Consider the following 18,276-nt stretch of genomic DNA (forward strand, 5'->3'; position numbering starts at 1 on the left):
TTTATTTTCTACAAACCCTTTGCCAATAAAATATGCGCTGCAAAGCAAACTGCAAACCATTTTGTCCTTGATCCTAAGTTTTGGGAACACCTTAGTGGGTATTTCCGTTGACAAGAAGCTGTGATTGAAATGTTGGGTTTGTACAGTGCATTTGTCAGGGGTGGCCTGGCAAGAAACAATCTTCCACCAATTTTTCATATTCTGGTGCGCAAGGCTTTGACAAGCATTGATCCCTGAACATCACCTTCTGTTCCCTGATATAGTTCCCCACATCAAAATCTTAACGATCTTGAGAAGTGAGCCCGTTAGCTTGGCTTTTAATGGCAAAAAAAAAATCTCAAGAGTATAGTCTGGTTGCTGTGTGTTAACGTAGGATGAAAGTCTGCTAAAAATCTTTGGTAGCGTCAGAGTTGGTGAAGTTTCCAGCATATTCTTCACCCACACGGATGCCGCAGAAGTGCAGGTGAGGGGGAGGAGATGTCAGAGGACCAGTTCATGTCAGGATGATGAAGAACAGACTCAATTTTCGCGCAACAAGAGGAAGTGACACCTCATGAGGGAGTCTGACGTTATCGCACGAGGCTTCCCCGCCGTTTATCATCCACTATGCATCAAGTTCTTCTCATTAAACTCACATGAGCAAATTTGTGGTCTTGAATAAAGTAGCAGAGGCGGCTTATCCACTTTCCAAGAAACACAAGTGTGACACACAACATCTGGACCGATTAAACTCTGGAGAACACTAGAAACGAGGTGGGTTTATGTTTTGGCGGAACATCTTGTGGCTGATCCGATGACACCAGAGAAACAGGACTACTCGGGATATTGGCTTGATTGTTGGGAGTAACGCTGCTGCCCACGATCGGGCTTGTCACCAGAGGGAGGGTTGACACAAAGAGACGCATATTTGAAATCAAACATTTACACAAACTTTTCCCTGATTATTCGTGCTTTGTGTGGCCTTCCACAGAACACAACCTCTTGTTTGGTCTTTGTCACAATCGCTGGGATTGAACTAAGGTCGTGAATGAATATATAATATATAAACATGCCGCAACCCTGAAACCAACTCGAAGCGGTCGAGCCGACTGACTTTTGGAAGGCAATAATGTAAGTTGTCCTTCCTTTAACCTTCCGCTGGTTCTAATTGGTTGCTTACCGGATCTTGGCTCACATTTTTTTGTTTGTGAAACCTGATCCTGAGTGAATTTTTACCACCACAATCGTTTCACTCACTTGGTGGTCACTTACTGTGGCCACAATGAGTCAATTCCTTGAGGAGAAAGAGGAGGAGGATTCCAGCTTTGGTGATTAGCGGATTCCTGCAGGGGAGTTCGCGTGTGGGATGAATTGGACGTTCATCCGGTAGCTCGCTGGTGGGAAATGTAAACCTCAACTTCTGGTTTGGCCCGGGGAAGTTCTGACATTTGCTAATCGTGGTCAAGATTGTCAAATCGGTGAGACCCCCAACTTGATGGGCTCACGTTGGCGGGCGCTTGTCGTTTTGGTTAGCACCTCATCCTGAGGATGAACGGACAAACCCCCTTCCCACTGAGACAACAGCTGGCCTTCTCACTGCGACAGGCCACCAGCCAAGCAGTGCGGCCTGAGAAGGCGCAACCTCCCTGACCCTCTGTTCTCAGCGTTGTAAAAATGCCTACATTTGGAAGAGTTGCGATTGCGTCGGTTGTTTTTGTGTTTTGACAGCCGCTCGTTGGCGACAAAGATAAGTCTCCTGTGACCCTCATGCTCAAGCAGTGTGGCAGGCATGGCTCATTTTTTTGCCGACTGTCTTTGTGCTCCTGTCAGGACTTACTGAGGATTAAATCAAAATTTTTAAGATGATGTCCCATTTTGAGTCTTAACGAATTAGTTTTTTTCATAGAAATACACCACAAACAACAACTTTAGTTCCTGAGCTGTGATCACTTTATAGTATGTTGTACGTGTTTGAGCTTACATGTCCATAACGTTCTTCTTAGCTTCTAACAATGCATGTCAAGCGAAAATGGCTTGTTCCCACAATGCTGCCAATGTCATCAAAGCATTACGTTGAAATCGTGACAATTAACAGTTTAACGCAGGCGTGGGTAAACTACGATCCGGGGGCTACATGTGGCCCGTTAAACGTTATAATCCGGCCCACCAAACTTGAAAAAAAATGAAATGAATAATCCTTGTTTATGTTTTATTTTCTAAATACTCTGGTGGGTCAAACACTGATATTTTGCTATATACTTTTGTTCATTTTCATTTAAAATTAAATGTATTTGTTTTCTCCGATGAGGGGAGGTTACCAAAACACTCCATCCATCTGCTCCTGGTCCAGCCCCTCTGTCAAATTTTAGAACCCATTGTGGCCCGCCAATCAAAAAGTTTGCCCACCCCTGGTTTAACGGGTAAGTCACCCAATTTTTGGCCTACAAAATTGGTGATGGTCTACACATGTCGACGCTCTTGTCAGGGTTGAGAGTTTTCTAAAAGAAAGGTAATGCAGAAGTTGTGGTCCGAAGTAAATGTTCTCCAATGGCCAATGGACATACACAACTGGTTAAAAACTATTTATGAAAAATAAAATGTTTATCATTCTGATCGCTGATGCGATTGTGGAAAAAAAAAGCAAAAACATGGTAACATTTTTCTGGTTTATTTCCATTTTTGTAGGGATTTTGGATTCATGTTTGAGAATTGGGCCCTATTTTTCAGAATTGTTTATTGGAATTCACAAACGTCCACTTGAGTTTTACATACCTGGAATGCCAATCACCACACATGTACACACACTTGTGGACACCTGTCAGGGTGATAAATAAATTAAGCCAGGTGTCGCACCCCAGCTGTAAGCCCGGTGAATGGCCTGCTTCTCCCCAAAATTTGGTCTTGATTTATGTATGAAGTTGATTTCAAGTCTACGGGACCATTACAGTCCTTAAACCTGTGACCCTCTGTCTCCTCACCCGCCAAATTTTTATGGATCGGGCTACTGCCGCCAAAGTCTTCCCTGTGGTCCAAGCGTTTTGCTGAGACTTGTCACAGCTGTGTTCTACTTTTCACACGCAAAACTCCTCTCTGGTCCAAGACTAATAATTCTTGCGCATTATCTCTCTGAATTGTCACCATTTTGGATCGGTTGCTTTTCCGAAAGGTGCACTGTTTTTATGGTCGCCGGGTAAACTGTGAGGCGTTAGAGTGCTGACACATAGATGGGAGCTGATGAGTCAGAGGTGACAATGTTTTGAGACACAAAATTGATGGAACGTAATGACAGTCATATGGTTCTCACCTCCGCTGTTCTTGACCCGTGTGTCCATTTGTTGTAACTGACGGATGATAACAAAGATGACGGATTTACGACATGCTGCGTTTTTGCACAAAGAGCGAAGGTTTGGCTGCAACCCGTTTCAGCTGTTCTCGGCGTACTTCCATCACTGAGACAGGTGTAAGATAAAAAAAACAAGGTCTACTCAAGTTTTCCATAGCAAATCTTTTGTTATGTTCTTGTATCTTCAGTTACAGTACATTTTATGACCAGCCAGAGAATTTATTATTATTTTGGGCACACCCACCAGATATATTAGCATAATAGAATCTAGGGATTGGTATCAATTTGCATCAGATTGAAATGGTTTTCATTTGACTAAATAATGTAAATATTGTGAGTAAAATATAAAGACAGCATACCACAACCAGAAAAATAAACCCATTGTTGAGCAATTACCTCTGTGCCACATTTGATCCAAGTCTCAATAAAACAGAGAGCCACTTCAGAAAAAGACGGCAAAAAAAGCCTACAAATGAAACCGTGGTTGCTTAACTAAAGATTGACATGAACCATAAAATTGATTTTCTACACTCAGCCAGCGACGGCTCATTTGTCAATGCCGCCGTGAGAGTTGCTGATTGTGAGTGTGTATATTATGAGCGGGAGATGATGGAGTTCACTTGGAGCCACTCATTGCTCGATTGTAAAAGTATATAGATTAGCATGAAAGCAGTACAGTTTGATTCAGTTTAGTATTTTATGCATTTTCTTTTTGACCCTCATTGGTTTGCTCCTTATTCAATGCGATCAAGCAAAAACTACCCAATTTATTGCCATTAAATGAGAAAATGGTTAGACAAGCCCCTCCCTGATTTTCTTTCACTTTTATCCTTCACATTTTGGCCCTATGAGCCACTTTTGCAGTTCAATGGTAATGCAGGACATCCTTGGTTCACAAAGGCGTTCTGTTGCTATGGTGGCGACTTAGCCCAAATTTCCACTTGCTCCAGACCAGTAAATATATGATTATTTATTATATGAAAAAAAGGCCATAAAAAGCAATCAAAAGTTACAAAATAATTTCTTAGGCATTAAAAAACTGAAGACATTTCGATTTCCCCATCCGAAATTGATAAAAAGGTGAGAAGGAAACTGGTCAGGGAGTGTGCCAAGTGGCCAGAACGACATTGAAGGAGCTACAGGGAATTGTAGCGAGTACTCCCTGTTCAGTACAACAATCTCCTATATTCTTCAAATATCTGAGCTCTGGTGTAGGGTGGTGAGAAAGAATCATTGCTTATGACCGAAAGAACACCATAGCTTTAGTCAAGATGACGGCAGCAAAATCATACTTTGTGGTTGTTGTTCTTCAGTTGGAACGGGGGCCTTAGACAAGGCGCGGGGAATTATGAACAGTTCGACTAAAAAGCGAAACAAAGTCTAGAAAAACCGACTTGAACAGCTGAACTTTAATAAGACTCTAAATGGTAGCAGTTGTGTGCTGCCTCCCATTTAATGTGAATTTAAAATGTGAATTCCTGAACGGATTGCTAGCATGTGTACAAGCAACTTACTTTGTCTCTTTAAGAGATCGTATTATCTTTTTATCCCAAAACACTCATTTGAACAGGGGTGTGTAGACTTTTTATATCCATTAAACCTAATTTCCCGTTCCTGCACCTTTATCTATATCTGCACTAAAATTGAATGGGTTAATTCTGGCCAGGGCGGCACGGTGGACGACTCGTTAGCACGATGGCCTCACAGTGCCGAGGTCGTGGGTTCGATTCCTGCTCCGGCCTTCCTGTGTGGAGTTTGCATATTCTCCCCGTGCCTGCGTGGGTTTCCTCCGGGTACTCAGGTTTCCTCCCACATTCCAAAAACATGCATGGCAGGTAATTCAAGTGGGAAGTGCGCCTAACTGAAAACGTATGACCCAAATGTACGAGAAGCCTCCCGCACGTTCCCGTTCTTGCCCCTTCAAGCCATGATTGAGGTCTGTTACAACCATTTACGTCTCGACTCTTGGCTTGATCGTAGACCCAGAGTCAATTCTGACAGTAATTACCAGATAGCAAGAATGCACGTGATTCATTCACTTTGAAATTTCTAGGAGAGCAGATGCTTTTTCCACCTGTCATTGCTGCAGGCTCCTGACAACCCCAACCCTCTACGGTGCTGTTTTTCCTTCGAAAGCTTAATCAGATCGCTTCCACGCAGGAAATGAATTAGACAGGTCACATGACTCGACTCACGCGAAGAGATCCTTCTAGTTGGTCTATTAAGTGATCTGGAAGCACATCTGTGGTGATGAAACAAGCGTGTTAGTCAAATTTCGGGTTCAAACGGTGACATGACGTCATAGGGGATACAGTGCAATCTGATATAGAAGCAAAATAACAATAGACTTGTTTTGGACTGTAGATAGTTATCATCACAAGTGTTTTTGAGAGGATATTTGGATAAAAAAAAAGGCTCCTTTGAAACAAGTTCCGGCTGTTTTCCTGTTTTCTCAGTTTTTCGTTGAATGTACCGCATTAACAAGTGCTTTTGGTCAGCTCCATGCAGCAGTCACAGCATTGAGTATAATATCCAATGACATCAACCCCAAATTTCCTCACAGGAAATAATTAAAGGCACGATGCTTTCTATCAGACTACAATCATGTTTGAACAGTCTCATAACGTTGATGAACGTTCACCATGCATCAAATTTCATCCATCATCCTCACAACGCCTGTCACACAAGTGTGAAAAAGTATGTTTTGCGAAATCTGAACAAAATAAAGACTCTACCTTTGAGAGCTAATCAATATAGCGGCTAAGCTAGTTGGCAGGTAGCTAGCGGCTAGATGCTAATGTCAGCTGTACACTTTTTGCTTCATCTCATTAAGGACCCTGTCTTTGTGCCGCGCGCAAGTCTAGAGCAAAGCGCAGTCTCAGTGTGCATATGGGTGGAGTTTTCTTTCTTTTGGTATTTCCCGAGACATTGCACCGGTCAAATTGGGCATAACTGAGCATTTGCACGGCTGTGCACCATTGTGAGATTGAACAAACAGACTCTCAGCCAATTGAAGTGCGCTCCCCTTTTTCCCATTAAAAACAATGCGTTGGAAGCGCATCAGTGTTAAAGCATTGCGGGAGAAGAAATTGACTCGTTGGGGTCCGCGCAATGAGATTGGTGCGCGCCATCATACAGGAAAACCGCAAGATCTCGCTTATGGATGATGTAGTTGGCCAAGTATGTGAAGTGGGCAATTGGAGACCGGCTTCCGATCATACCTCTATGTGACTGTTAAATAAGCCACCATGGGTCCAAAGAGGTAGAAAAATCCCACCCTTTGTCTAAGAGACAAGAACATTTCAGTTTTCAAGAAAAAACACATGGTAAAGTATTCCAATTGCATGCCGGTGGCCAATCTCGTCAAGATATATGGGAACTCTGCATCGTTGACATCATTTTCTTGGGCGGGTCCAGTGACTCTTAGGGTGATCATTATAAAAGTAAAATAAAAGGAAAGTAATCCCAGATATTCGGGATTCCCCTTCCAATGTTTTGTAGTGCCACCCCAAGATTTTAAGTGGCCCCATCTGGCCCCCACTATGAAAAAATACTTCAACAAAAGCAATATTAATGGGTAATACATTCATTACGTCACCATAATTTATACTCTATGTATTCCACATAATTTCTTTGCAAAATTATTGTCTATATGCAGAGTTTTTAAAAATATATTTGGGTGTCTGGAATGGATTCATTGTATTTACATTATTTGCAATGTGAACATTTTCCCTCAGGAGTCATACAATTTGGATTTAGTCAGAAGATGTACCGAGGTTCTACTTCAAAAGTGTACGCATGTCGTGTCTAGTGAACGTGCACTACAGTGCGAATATTCCTGTAGTGGCGCAGCCTGGTTCGCTGTCCTCACGCGGTCCAGACAGCAGAGCCCTCCTGAGGAGGCGACCCAACCCCTTCTTGTCTTTGTGAGCATAAAAGGCAAAGGAAGAGGCCTTCCTCTTCTGAGAAAGAATTGGCTTCCTCCAGCCGACATCCTGTGTCACACTGCTGCGCATTCACAGGGCCACAGCTCGAGTGTTCTTCAAGTGAACAGAGGCTTTCTCACAGGGAACAAGTGCCTAAGAAAGTTTGACGTTTGCTCTCACACCCACCACATGCATGCTATTCGTGACTATTCGATGACATCACAACACATTGTTCTCCCTTGTACTACACGGACTGTATGCATCAGTTTGTGGACATGTCTTCGGCTAAGAAACAAACCGCCGGAGTCTATGAAGTGGTATAAAGGCCAAACTGAATAGAAAAATTCATGAGGGGGAAAAAAGTTGATGTTCCTAGAAAAAAATTGTAATGCGACAGGGATAAATTTGTCTTTTTTATTTTTTGGGACAATAAAGTCATAATGAGAAAAAATAGTTTTATGAGACAACAGGAGTTTTATAGCAGTGGTCATGTTGCAAGAAATTACAAAATAATAGAGGGCAGTCATTGTTAAAAATGATGAATATGTAATTTAGTTAATTACCAAAGAGTATGTCTTTAATTTTATGGGGTTAAAGTTGTTTTATTAGCCCATAACGACAATGTCACAATGATAAAAGAAAACATTTTAATTTTCAGACGAAATTTTGCAGAATTTGGGAAAGTCATAATTTTCACCAAAATCTAGTCCAAATATTGACAAGTCTTTGTAGCATTAGCCGAAAGTCTCTGACAAAAAAACAAATTGTATGACACCTGTAGTATTAGCAGAAAACCTTTATATATTTTTTTTATATTTTTTATGAGAAATCACAATATTATGAGAAAAAAATCACAATTTTATAAGAACAAAGTTCCAAACTTATGAAAATCAAATTATCTGATTAAAAGTTGTCATATTTTTGCCAGACAATCTAGATTGAAGGAAAATGAAGTTGTACTATTATGATAAAAAATGGCTTTTAATGAGAATAAACTGGAAATTAAAAACTTGTTTTCACACAGTTATAATGAAGTGCAATTTTATGATAATAATTTAAAAAAAATACAGTACTATGAGAAGTCCACAAGAGAATTTTTTTTTTTTTTTCTGAATGTTACATATGCTTTGCATGATGATTACTGTGAAAAATGTTGAGTGTGTGTGATAGTCAAAGTTAGAGCAGGAAAGACCCCCCCACCCTTCAAGGTGCAACGATTGGTCTTTTTCAATTTGTGAACAAAGTATCTTTTTACGCGGATGTCGCAGCACACAAAGGAAGAGTGTGCTGATCAACACGAGCCTCTTATTGAAGGCTGTTCTCTAAATCCTTTCTAATGACCTCATTGGGGGTGAAAGTTCAACAGGATGAGCCCAGGAGGGTCATGTGACTGGTCAAGATGTGATACAGATGGAGGAACTGATTAGGTGAGGTCAGGGACCCCCAGTCAAACGGCTGCATTTTTCTTCTTAGGGGGCGCTCTTTGATGTGGACAGGGTTCCAAATCTGGCCAAAATGGGACACTTGTATGTCAATTTAAACGTTTCACAATGCGATACTAAACTTTCATTGAACAAATTGAGATGTCGCATCATGCTTTGTCTAACACCCCCCAAATCCCATCCCTCCTCATGCGCAACAAGCAATTTCCCACTTGAGTGGAGTGCTTGAGAAATTGCCTAAAACAATTTTCCCATTTGCATTGGAGGATTCCGGAGTGGACTTGTGGGGTTCTGCCCAACGTCCTGTTTCGAATTACACACTCGCTGACATGTTGGACACTTTCCCGCGGTCCCGATGGATGTGCTGGCAGTGATTGCTTTGTAACGCCATTAAGAGTCTGCGGGGGTAACATAACAGCAAGGATGGATTGTTCTTCTCTGCTGCCGACAGCGTTGAAGTCTTCATTTACATTCAAACTGCTGCAGTAAATCATGGAGGAGGAAATTCTCAATTTCAGGGAGATACTCTAACCAATATCACGCCTTTATCTGTAGCAGCGTTTTAACATTCTTAACAACACAAAACCCACTGTAGGTGATCCGGAGTCACCATGGCAACGTGATCTCATCATCCTTCAACCAGATTTGGGAAGTCCACACTATTGCATGTTTTTGTTTTAACTGTAAATCACTTATGCCCGATTCTAATGGCAGGTTGCAGTAAATTGTTGTTAACTTTGCCCATTTGACACTCCTGCATGGTATGTCGTAGGCCTCCACTAAGATAGTACAGTGCATGACACAATGTGTGGCATTCATTTGCCTTTCTCTCACGTTTACATCCCATGCACGTGTAGTTCAACTCGTTTTTTTTTCTGCTTTACTTGGGCCTCAAGATCTCCGCGTAGATGCATCTGCTTTTAGTTACCGACGGCACTGATTGCTTGTAGCGGACGCAGCCCGAAGCAGGACATGTTTTACATTATTTGGTTCTCAGCAAAGAGGATCTGTTTTAAGTTTAGAGACTCTCGAATTGCGTAAAATATGATTCAGCTTTGTGTCGTCTGGTCGTTGATGGGTTACTACTGTGTACGGCTGTCGTTTGTAATCAGCATATTGAACGTAAACTACCATTATATTTGAATATGCACAGACGCGAGGAGTTTTTAAGATTTGGTTTCTTATTGAAGAGCATACCATACGCACACAGCTTTATTTGAAAAAGGTTACACCAAAAATATCAAATATGGCAATTCATCCTTTGAGAATGACAGCCATATTAAACAAAGCATTGAGTTCAAAAGGACCATCATCATGATTGTACTAGTTAATACGTAATGAACATTTGTTCATAAGTTCATCTGTTTGCTAGCTAGCAGGCTACTTCTTGAGTCACGGAGACTGGCAATTAAAGGCGTTTCCATTGATCCCATTTGTTACTCCAACATGTACACGTATGTGCATCTTGATCAAGATCCTCACCACGAAGCAATGGTTCAACCAGATAATGATTTCCAACTTTACTCATTGTTGCCTTTCCAAAATAAAAGTAAAGTCCACTCTCATTTAAGTCTGGTCTCAGGAAAACAAATGTTAAATTTTTTCTCATTTCGATCTGACAAACGCTAAACATTCCGCCCCCCCCAAAAAAAAGAAAATTATTCAATTTTGGAGATATTTGCATCTCCTATAGGCTAACTCCGTATGATAACTACTACACTAAACGTTTTTTGTTGTTGCTGTGGATGACACTTCACTTGTCTCCTCAATGTCATGCGTGCAAGTCCTCTGTTTTTAATCAAATTAATGTTTCGATCTAAAGAACAAAGTTATCGTATTCAAAATATCCACTTTGAACGTGATTTTTCCAATTTTAGACTTCAAAGACGCTATCGTAATGAAGTGCAATCGCAATTCAACGCAATGTTGTGTAAATTGCTCCAAAATATCATGGAAATCTTTTTTTTTTTCTCAGTTTCCAGTTTTCTATTTTTTTACTGTTTATAGGTCGAAATGATCCCGATTAAAAATAAATAAATAAATAATAATAATCCAAAAGCTTGCGATGCCCAAAGACTTCTACACTTGAAATGCATGTTGTGAAGAGGAAACTTTGAGGTTATGACATCACTGTTGCACATCACAACATTCCAGCTCACCTCTAATCACACACACACACACACACACACGCACGCACACGTTCCTCCTGTTTACGGAGCGATTTGTACCGGGAGGCCGGTCTTCCAAGTATGGCAGTTGGACAGAAAATTCCCCTTATCGTCTCCTCTCATCCTAACCTGTCAAAACCAGAGAAGGTCAAGAATGTCCCAACAGCCAAATTAAAAAAATAAAAATAAAAAAAAAGTCCAAGTACAAGACTTCTCACACTTGTATGTAACAGCAAACCTGATTGACATGCTTCATTTCCGACTCGGATGTAGCGACGGTTATCCCGGCCGACTCCATGTGTAAGCCATGATGTGTGGTTTAACCGCAGCAAGCTTATCTTTATTGGGTCATTTCCAAGGTTAAGCAGCCCAGACCATTACGATGCTGCTGTGGTAAATGAACAATAACAAGAGCACGAGCCTGCTTGATGGCCCATAAATGAACACATGTGAGTGTAGCGGATTTGGAACCGACTGCAAAGGACAAACGGGAGCTTGAAAGACTTCCATCAATTATTTCCGTGGACCTCACAAGAGCGTACACATGTGAACATTCAAGGACACGTTCCATTTAATAGCAATGTGTAATATTTATTTCAGGCTAACCGTTTGCTAGATTCAGTGAACAATTTTTGGGCAAACTCAACCAAAGTAGTACAAAAAAAAATAGACACACACAAAACTTAACTCATTCAATACCATTGACGGATAAATACGTCAAAATCCATTTTTTTTTTTACTGGGCTGGTTGTGAATGAGTTAAGTGTAAAAATAAGTTTTATCTTAACTTAACAAATATGGCGCCAGTCCTTGTCAGGGCTGCTCCTTCTTTTGGAATAAGTGTTGAAAAAAAATATTAGTTCTTTTCAACTCAATAAGCAATGGAATCTAAAAGCTGACAGCTACGAAATCTTTGTTTTGACAGTTTTGACCTTGCCCAGTTTCCTTCAATCTTGCCGCTTTTCCTGTTTTTTCCTGTCGATGTCGAAGGTCAGGTCATGCCAAACAAACATCAGGTGAAACGTGCGAAGGTTATGTAGAATCAGCGCAAGGTGCCAGTAAATGCTTGTTGGGCTGTAAAATCAAGGCAGTGAAGTGAAAGATGCTGAAGACCTACTTTGCGTGAGATGTAAAGGAATGACTCACTCACATTGACACTCTCGCAGACCTCCACGAAGGCTCAATTGTTTACATGTTTTGCTTTAAAGTTCGTGAGTTAGATATTTTTATATTTTCCATCCATTTGTTAGGGTAATGTAATACGTTACGAATGGAGAAACCGTGTTACTAATAGTCGAGTATGCAAGTGTTATAAAACGTTTTGTGACTACAGACGTGATTAAAAAAAAAAAGTCTACACACCCCTGTTCAAATGCTTTATTTTTGTGCTGTAAAACATAAAAAAAAATGCCATGTGAATAGATTCTGCGTTTGTGAGACACATTTCTTTGGAACACATTTCTTTAAAATAAATTCTTCATCAATTTCTTGACTACACGGAACAAGAGATGATCATACCTTTATTTGGGTTCACAGTTATAATGGCCCTCCAAAGAAAACTAGAACGAGAATTTGGTAGTGAAAAAAAAAAACAGTTTGACACAGCCGAAGTAAGGCTCCTTCAAAGAAACTCGCATGCATTGAAATAAATAAACACCCTCTGCCACTATTTGAGTAAATACATCTATTTATTTTCATTCCGCACCGAGTTGTACTATGTATCCTTTTTTTGTTGTTGTTTTTTTGTGGTGTGCATACTTGTTGGACACACTTTTATACTTGCAGAATATTCAGAATGCTGGCATGTTTTTGCAGGAGATACGCTGAGTGAAAATTCTGTGGATGACATTGGCCAGATGTTTTTGTGGTTTCTCTCTCCATTCAACATAAAGGCGAACAACAATTCAGTAGTCGTCAGTGATGATTTTATTCATGAAGGAACATTAGAAAATTCTATTCTTGTGCAAATGACTCATTTCTGCTTTGGTATTCATCAACGTGTTTTATTTTTATGCTATAGACTGCTTGTATCGACTTTAAGGCGCGCGTGCTAATCCAAGTGGCCATTGGGGAGCCTGTTCACTAAATTCTTGTTGGGGGCCCACTTATCCAACGCTTCCAAACACTCAGACCTTCTTTCTTTCTACACGTCACAGTGTTAATATTGCTGTCTGTTTTGTCCAAACATCTCTAACCATTAGACGAGCTCACGTCACTACCAGACATGTATATCGGATGATGTCAGGTTTATTCTGAGAGCGCCGCTGAGCCTCTTCAAGCAGACATTCCTGACCTTGTTTCCGTGCCGGTGAACACCTCCGTGCAAATTTGGCCTTTTGCTGCCGTTTTGGGGGAACGTCGGAATGTGCTCCATCCTTGGTAAACAAACAGTGTAATATCCAGGAAACCAGAAGACACCTTGATGGTTCTTCTCAGAGGCATCCAGATTTAGGCATGACATACTTCATCTCGAGTTGCGTGAGGCTGCAGACATGCACTTGATGACTCACCAGTCACAAAGTAACACCGTCTGCTCTGTGTGTTTGTTCTGTGGATCATCTGGAAATGTGGGCACATCTTTTATGATACATCTTACAAGTGTCAGATCTTCAAAGCTTTGTTAAAAAGGTGTTAATCCACAAATTAAAAATATCAGTGGCTTGTAACGCCATCTATTTTTCGGATTTGTTTTGTTCAGTTTACAACACTGTTCTGGTCTGCAGAAGTTTGCTTTGGGTGAAGTTCCCTTTCGACCACCAGATGGTGGCACACTATTTAATTTGCCTTTGTAAATTTGACTGAAGGAGAAAAAAAGGAAGTGCATAAATTTCTACCCTATTTTTTTGGTGAAGATGATTGAAAGTCCGTCCTATTTAATCCTGCTTTTTACACCCACAAAACGCAACGGGTTTAGGGTGCATTTAAATGTATTTCAAAATTGTGTTTTTCAGTTAGCTTGGGGGGTGGTCCGTAAACTGCAAACTTGGCATCTGTCGAGATGAACTTTACGATGGACTTTAAATAGAAAATATATTTACTATATGATTTATTGCAACATTTTGCATTAGTTGGGGAGAAAATGATCAAAATACACTTTCTTTGTACAGCATATGAAATCATAAAAATGCATTTGTACTGCCTCTTATATCTTTAAGGCGTGCTTGCCATCAATTTTCAATGCGCTGGAACATTGCAGCTGTGATTTAAATGTGAGTGGTGCTGTTGATAGGCGTGCATGTTCTCTCACGACCTAAAAAAAATAAAAGAATCTTGTTAAAACAACACCGGGAGCTCTGATTGCCGCGAGCCGCAATTTGATTTTAATAACGAAGCACACATGTGGCTCATTTTTAGCGCATACGGTCCCTAGCTGCGCATTTTATCACTCTAAACTGATGTGAAGCAGGTGTTTCTTCTGCATGTATGCAAAGAGTTGAAATGAAGTGAAAGGTGTTTAAGAGGCTCAAAAAGAAGGGGGAAATGGCGCACCTTGGTGGACCACACGTGTTAAAAATGGCGGTGAGAGAGTGGGACAAGGTGGGTCTGAGTCCCATGTTATTCAAACATTCTAAGAAACACATCTTGGCACATTTAGTGCATTCGGCTTATTGTGGAGCATGGTGTCTAGCGAGGGTCACATATAGAACTAGAATTGTATTGCACTGGAGAGGGGAGCTCTCTAATCTCGTTGCACACTTGAGTACAATGACAAAGGGATTTCTGATTCTGATTCTGAAACAAGCAGAGTAATTAGGTGGGAATGCGTCTTAATATTGCATTTCTGGAATATGGCTTAATTGGTAAAATTTTGTACCTCTCGGCCATTTTATCACTTCTGTCGACTGAAAATGATGTCACGGTTGCTCAGCTCTCAGATAATGACCAATCATGGCGCAGCTTCAAAAAATAGGTGATCCATGATTGGTTGTTTCTTGAGCATTGAGCAACTGTGATGTCTTTTACAGGCGACAGTGAGTGACAAAATGGCCGCCCCCTGAGATGGCAAAAAAAAAAGGGTTGGTTTTGCTGATTAACTTGTATTCATTAATCAGAATGCAGTGTTTAGACTAATGAAGGTGCATAAAACATATTAGAGTTTCAATTTTGGTAATCTAGTTCGGGTTTTGAAGCCTTGGATATTATGTTGGCTTTTATGTTAGGATTCCAGGCCGGGTTTGAGGCCTGCAATCACGTTTTAACCACGCCCAATGTTGGACATTCATGTCAATGGATTGCATCGAAGTAGGAAAGGGGACCTCAGCTCAGTCTCAACAGGAAGTGAAGTTTCAAATTCACTTTGAAGGTTTCATGTTTGGGACCGAGCTGCTCAATTGTTGCCGAGATGTTTCTTGAGATGTGGTCTCCTCCTCAAGACTCGCCGAGCACGTCCAGCCCAGCGCCGCAGACCCCCTGACAGGCTTTTGGCTGGACGCCTGCCACGTGAGTCCACAAACAGCTGCACAATAGAGGGGGAAAAAAGGTCCTCGGGGGATGGATGAGGCGGTGCACGCTCGTTCTCAGGGCTCAGCCTCTGGAGACCCCAGAGGAGAGGAAGCCGGGGAGGGGGTGGAGGGGAGTTGGCGGGACCAGCTGTGTTTGTGTCACGCGTGACGTAGTCAAACACAATGAGAGAGATTTATCATAAACATTTCGGTGAATGTTTCAAATGTCAGACTTTTGATCACCCAAACTGTGCTGCACTTTGACTGACTGTCATGCACACTCACTGGACAGTTTATTAGGAACACTTGCACAATTATTAGCAAATATACATGTATATACATATCTGTACTCTGTTTTATTTCTTTATTTTTTTTCTTTTTAAACTAAGATCGACTCTAAAAGGGACATCTAAACAAGTGAACACCAACTAAGCCACAATATGAACCTTTCACTTCTTCTTTTCCCAGGGCTGTGGGACATCATGTGGAAAATGTGACTGCAGTGGTGTGAAGGGAGCCAAGGTAAGAACTCTTATCATCTTGTTGGCTGACGTCACTACAATTTCATGCATTTTTGTGCTCTGTTAGGCCTCTTGGTCTTGTTTGCTAGCAGTTCAACTGAACAGTTAACAAGTAGTGTAGTGTTCACTTGGTGGGAATAACTGTGGCGGAGTGTCCGTCACCAGGCAATGACCTAAATGTGAGATGAATTAGAGCATGTCAGGATATATACACTTTGAAAGGCTCGCAGGTGCTAAATGATAAGTGGCACATTTCCCCCTTTTGAGAACATGTTTACAATGCTCGCTGTGGTGTGTGTGTGTATATATATATATTTATTTTATTTATTTTATTTATTTTATTTATTTTATTTATTTTATTTATTTTATTTATATTATATTTATATTATATTTATATTATATTTATTTATTTATTTTATTTATTTATTTATTTCAATGCTACTTTTGGGGTTTGTTTTCCTGTATGCATTAGTACTTTAACACTTGAGAATAACAACAACAGGTGATTGGTGTGGTCCACTAAGTTGCAAAAGATGTTCAAAGGCCAAACACATTTGCTTCAATCTCCCCTGAGCATCTCTTTAGTGTCCGATGTTGCTCAACAAATTGTTGTTGTGGCAACAGCATGATGATTCCTGCAACTGAATATTTAAGAACATATTTAACACAACAGATGTGACTCAGTCGCTATGTGTTCTGGGAAACATTTGGTTCCACTGTGAGTAATTTCTCACCGCTTTACATTATAGCCAAGTTTTCAATTTGAGCATGTGTCCAGGACAGCAACTGTTGAATCATTGTGCAATGGCTCCCCCTTCTGGCAGCTTGTGGATAAATGTCAGAACATTTTAGTGTCTTTGCGTTGCCCAATGCCATAAAAAGTGTCCTTGGAGTTTATGCAGTATTTTTTTTTTCAAGTCATCATTCCTTGTTTTTGCAGACAGAATTTCTTAGCTTTTTGCTGAAATTCCAACTAGTTATTTTACTTTTCCAAATGACCTTATCTTCTTTTGATAATTTTCCAATTCCCTTCATCGTATATATTTTCATTTGTAATATGCATTGTTGCATGTTATTTTTCATCCATCCATCAATCCATCCATTATTTAAGTTATTTTTCTTTTTTTTTTAAGATACTCGCCTCTCATTTTCCATGCAATTGAACGAATTTGTCAGTAATGTAAACACGCAAGATGTAACTCTCCAATAAAACAATTATTCGATACGTATCAAGATGTAGTAGTTGAAAGTGAAACGATTGATGCACTCGCATCTTTCAAATAAAACATGAAAATAAAATTATATTACGGTTACACCCGTAATATATACTGTGCTATATTCTGTAAATATGGATTGATTGATTTATGTCTAATTTTCCTTTTTCAGGGTGAGCGTGGCCTCCCTGGTCTTCAAGGTAATATGGGATTCCCAGGAATGCAAGGACACGAGGGGCCGCCCGGTCCAATTGGGCCCAAGGTCAGTTTATAAACTCAATGGTGATGATGTCGTTATTATGAATTTATTGATTATGAGTATGATTTGTTATTCAGGGGGATCAAGGACAGTTTGGCACTCCTGGAATTAAAGGAGTCCGGGTAAGCGTTTTGGGGAAAAAAATAACCGAATTGTTACGCAGTGGAAAATGTCAATAAGAAGTAATGTTGCTGTGGTTGTCGACTTTTAGGGTCCTCCTGGTCTTCCAGGTTTCCCAGGAAATCCAGGATTACCCGTAAGTACCAGATTGTTTATCCCTTTATTCATTTTATTTTATTTGAATAAGAAATGATCACTAATTTTGCTCTTGTTTTTTTTAAAGGGAATTAATGGAAACGATGGTCCACCTGGGGCTCCAGGTATCCCAGGATGCAATGGGACAAAAGTAAGAAACCCGTACTATTGCTAGACTATACTACACCCCTGATTCCTCTAATCTTATGAATTATTTAAGAATTACTCACTTTATAATGATAACTCATGTTTGTCATTTATTAAACAAGATTAGAATAAGATCAATAAAATAGTAGCAAGTCCAATATACAATCTTTGCAATGGTTCAGTGATGCAGAGTGACTGTCTTGTTTAGTTTGCACATTTTTCTTCCTTACTTGAGTCAGGAAAAATAAATGTGTACGTATGTATAATGCGAAATGCATATATATATATATATATATATATTTATATATATATATATATATATATATATATATATATATATATATATATATATATATATATATATATATATATATATATATATATATATATATATATATATATATATGAGTCCAAGGCTTTCTTTGATCCTTGAAAATGATTCTTTTCCTGTAAAATGCAAATGTTGAAAGATACGCCAAAGATGTACACTAAATGTGGTATTTGAATTTGGCTCCGCAAATTATTTTTGATTTCTCCAATAAGCCGGTAAGCAATTTTTTCAAGTGAAACTAAGTAAATG

General features: G+C 40.0%; 1 protein-coding gene across 1 annotated transcript in view; it reads left to right on the forward strand.

Annotated features, from left to right (window-relative positions):
• Positions 1-18,276, forward strand: part of col4a1 (collagen, type IV, alpha 1) — a 34,360-nt gene that overhangs the window by 1,590 nt on the left and 14,494 nt on the right. Inside the window, exons 2-6 of the mRNA XM_088315933.1 lie at positions 15,769-15,822; positions 17,208-17,297; positions 17,372-17,416; positions 17,506-17,550; positions 17,638-17,700. Coding sequence (XP_088172059.1) covers positions 15,769-15,822; positions 17,208-17,297; positions 17,372-17,416; positions 17,506-17,550; positions 17,638-17,700 — 297 coding nt within the window. The remainder of the gene's footprint in view (positions 1-15,768; positions 15,823-17,207; positions 17,298-17,371; positions 17,417-17,505; positions 17,551-17,637; positions 17,701-18,276) is intronic.

Source organism: Idiotropiscis lumnitzeri, chromosome 14 (assembly GCF_059441095.1).
Source record: "Idiotropiscis lumnitzeri isolate Australia: NSW breed Sydney's pygmy pipehorse chromosome 14, RoL_Ilum_1.0, whole genome shotgun sequence".
NCBI classification, from domain to species: Eukaryota; Metazoa; Chordata; class Actinopteri; order Syngnathiformes; family Syngnathidae; genus Idiotropiscis; species Idiotropiscis lumnitzeri.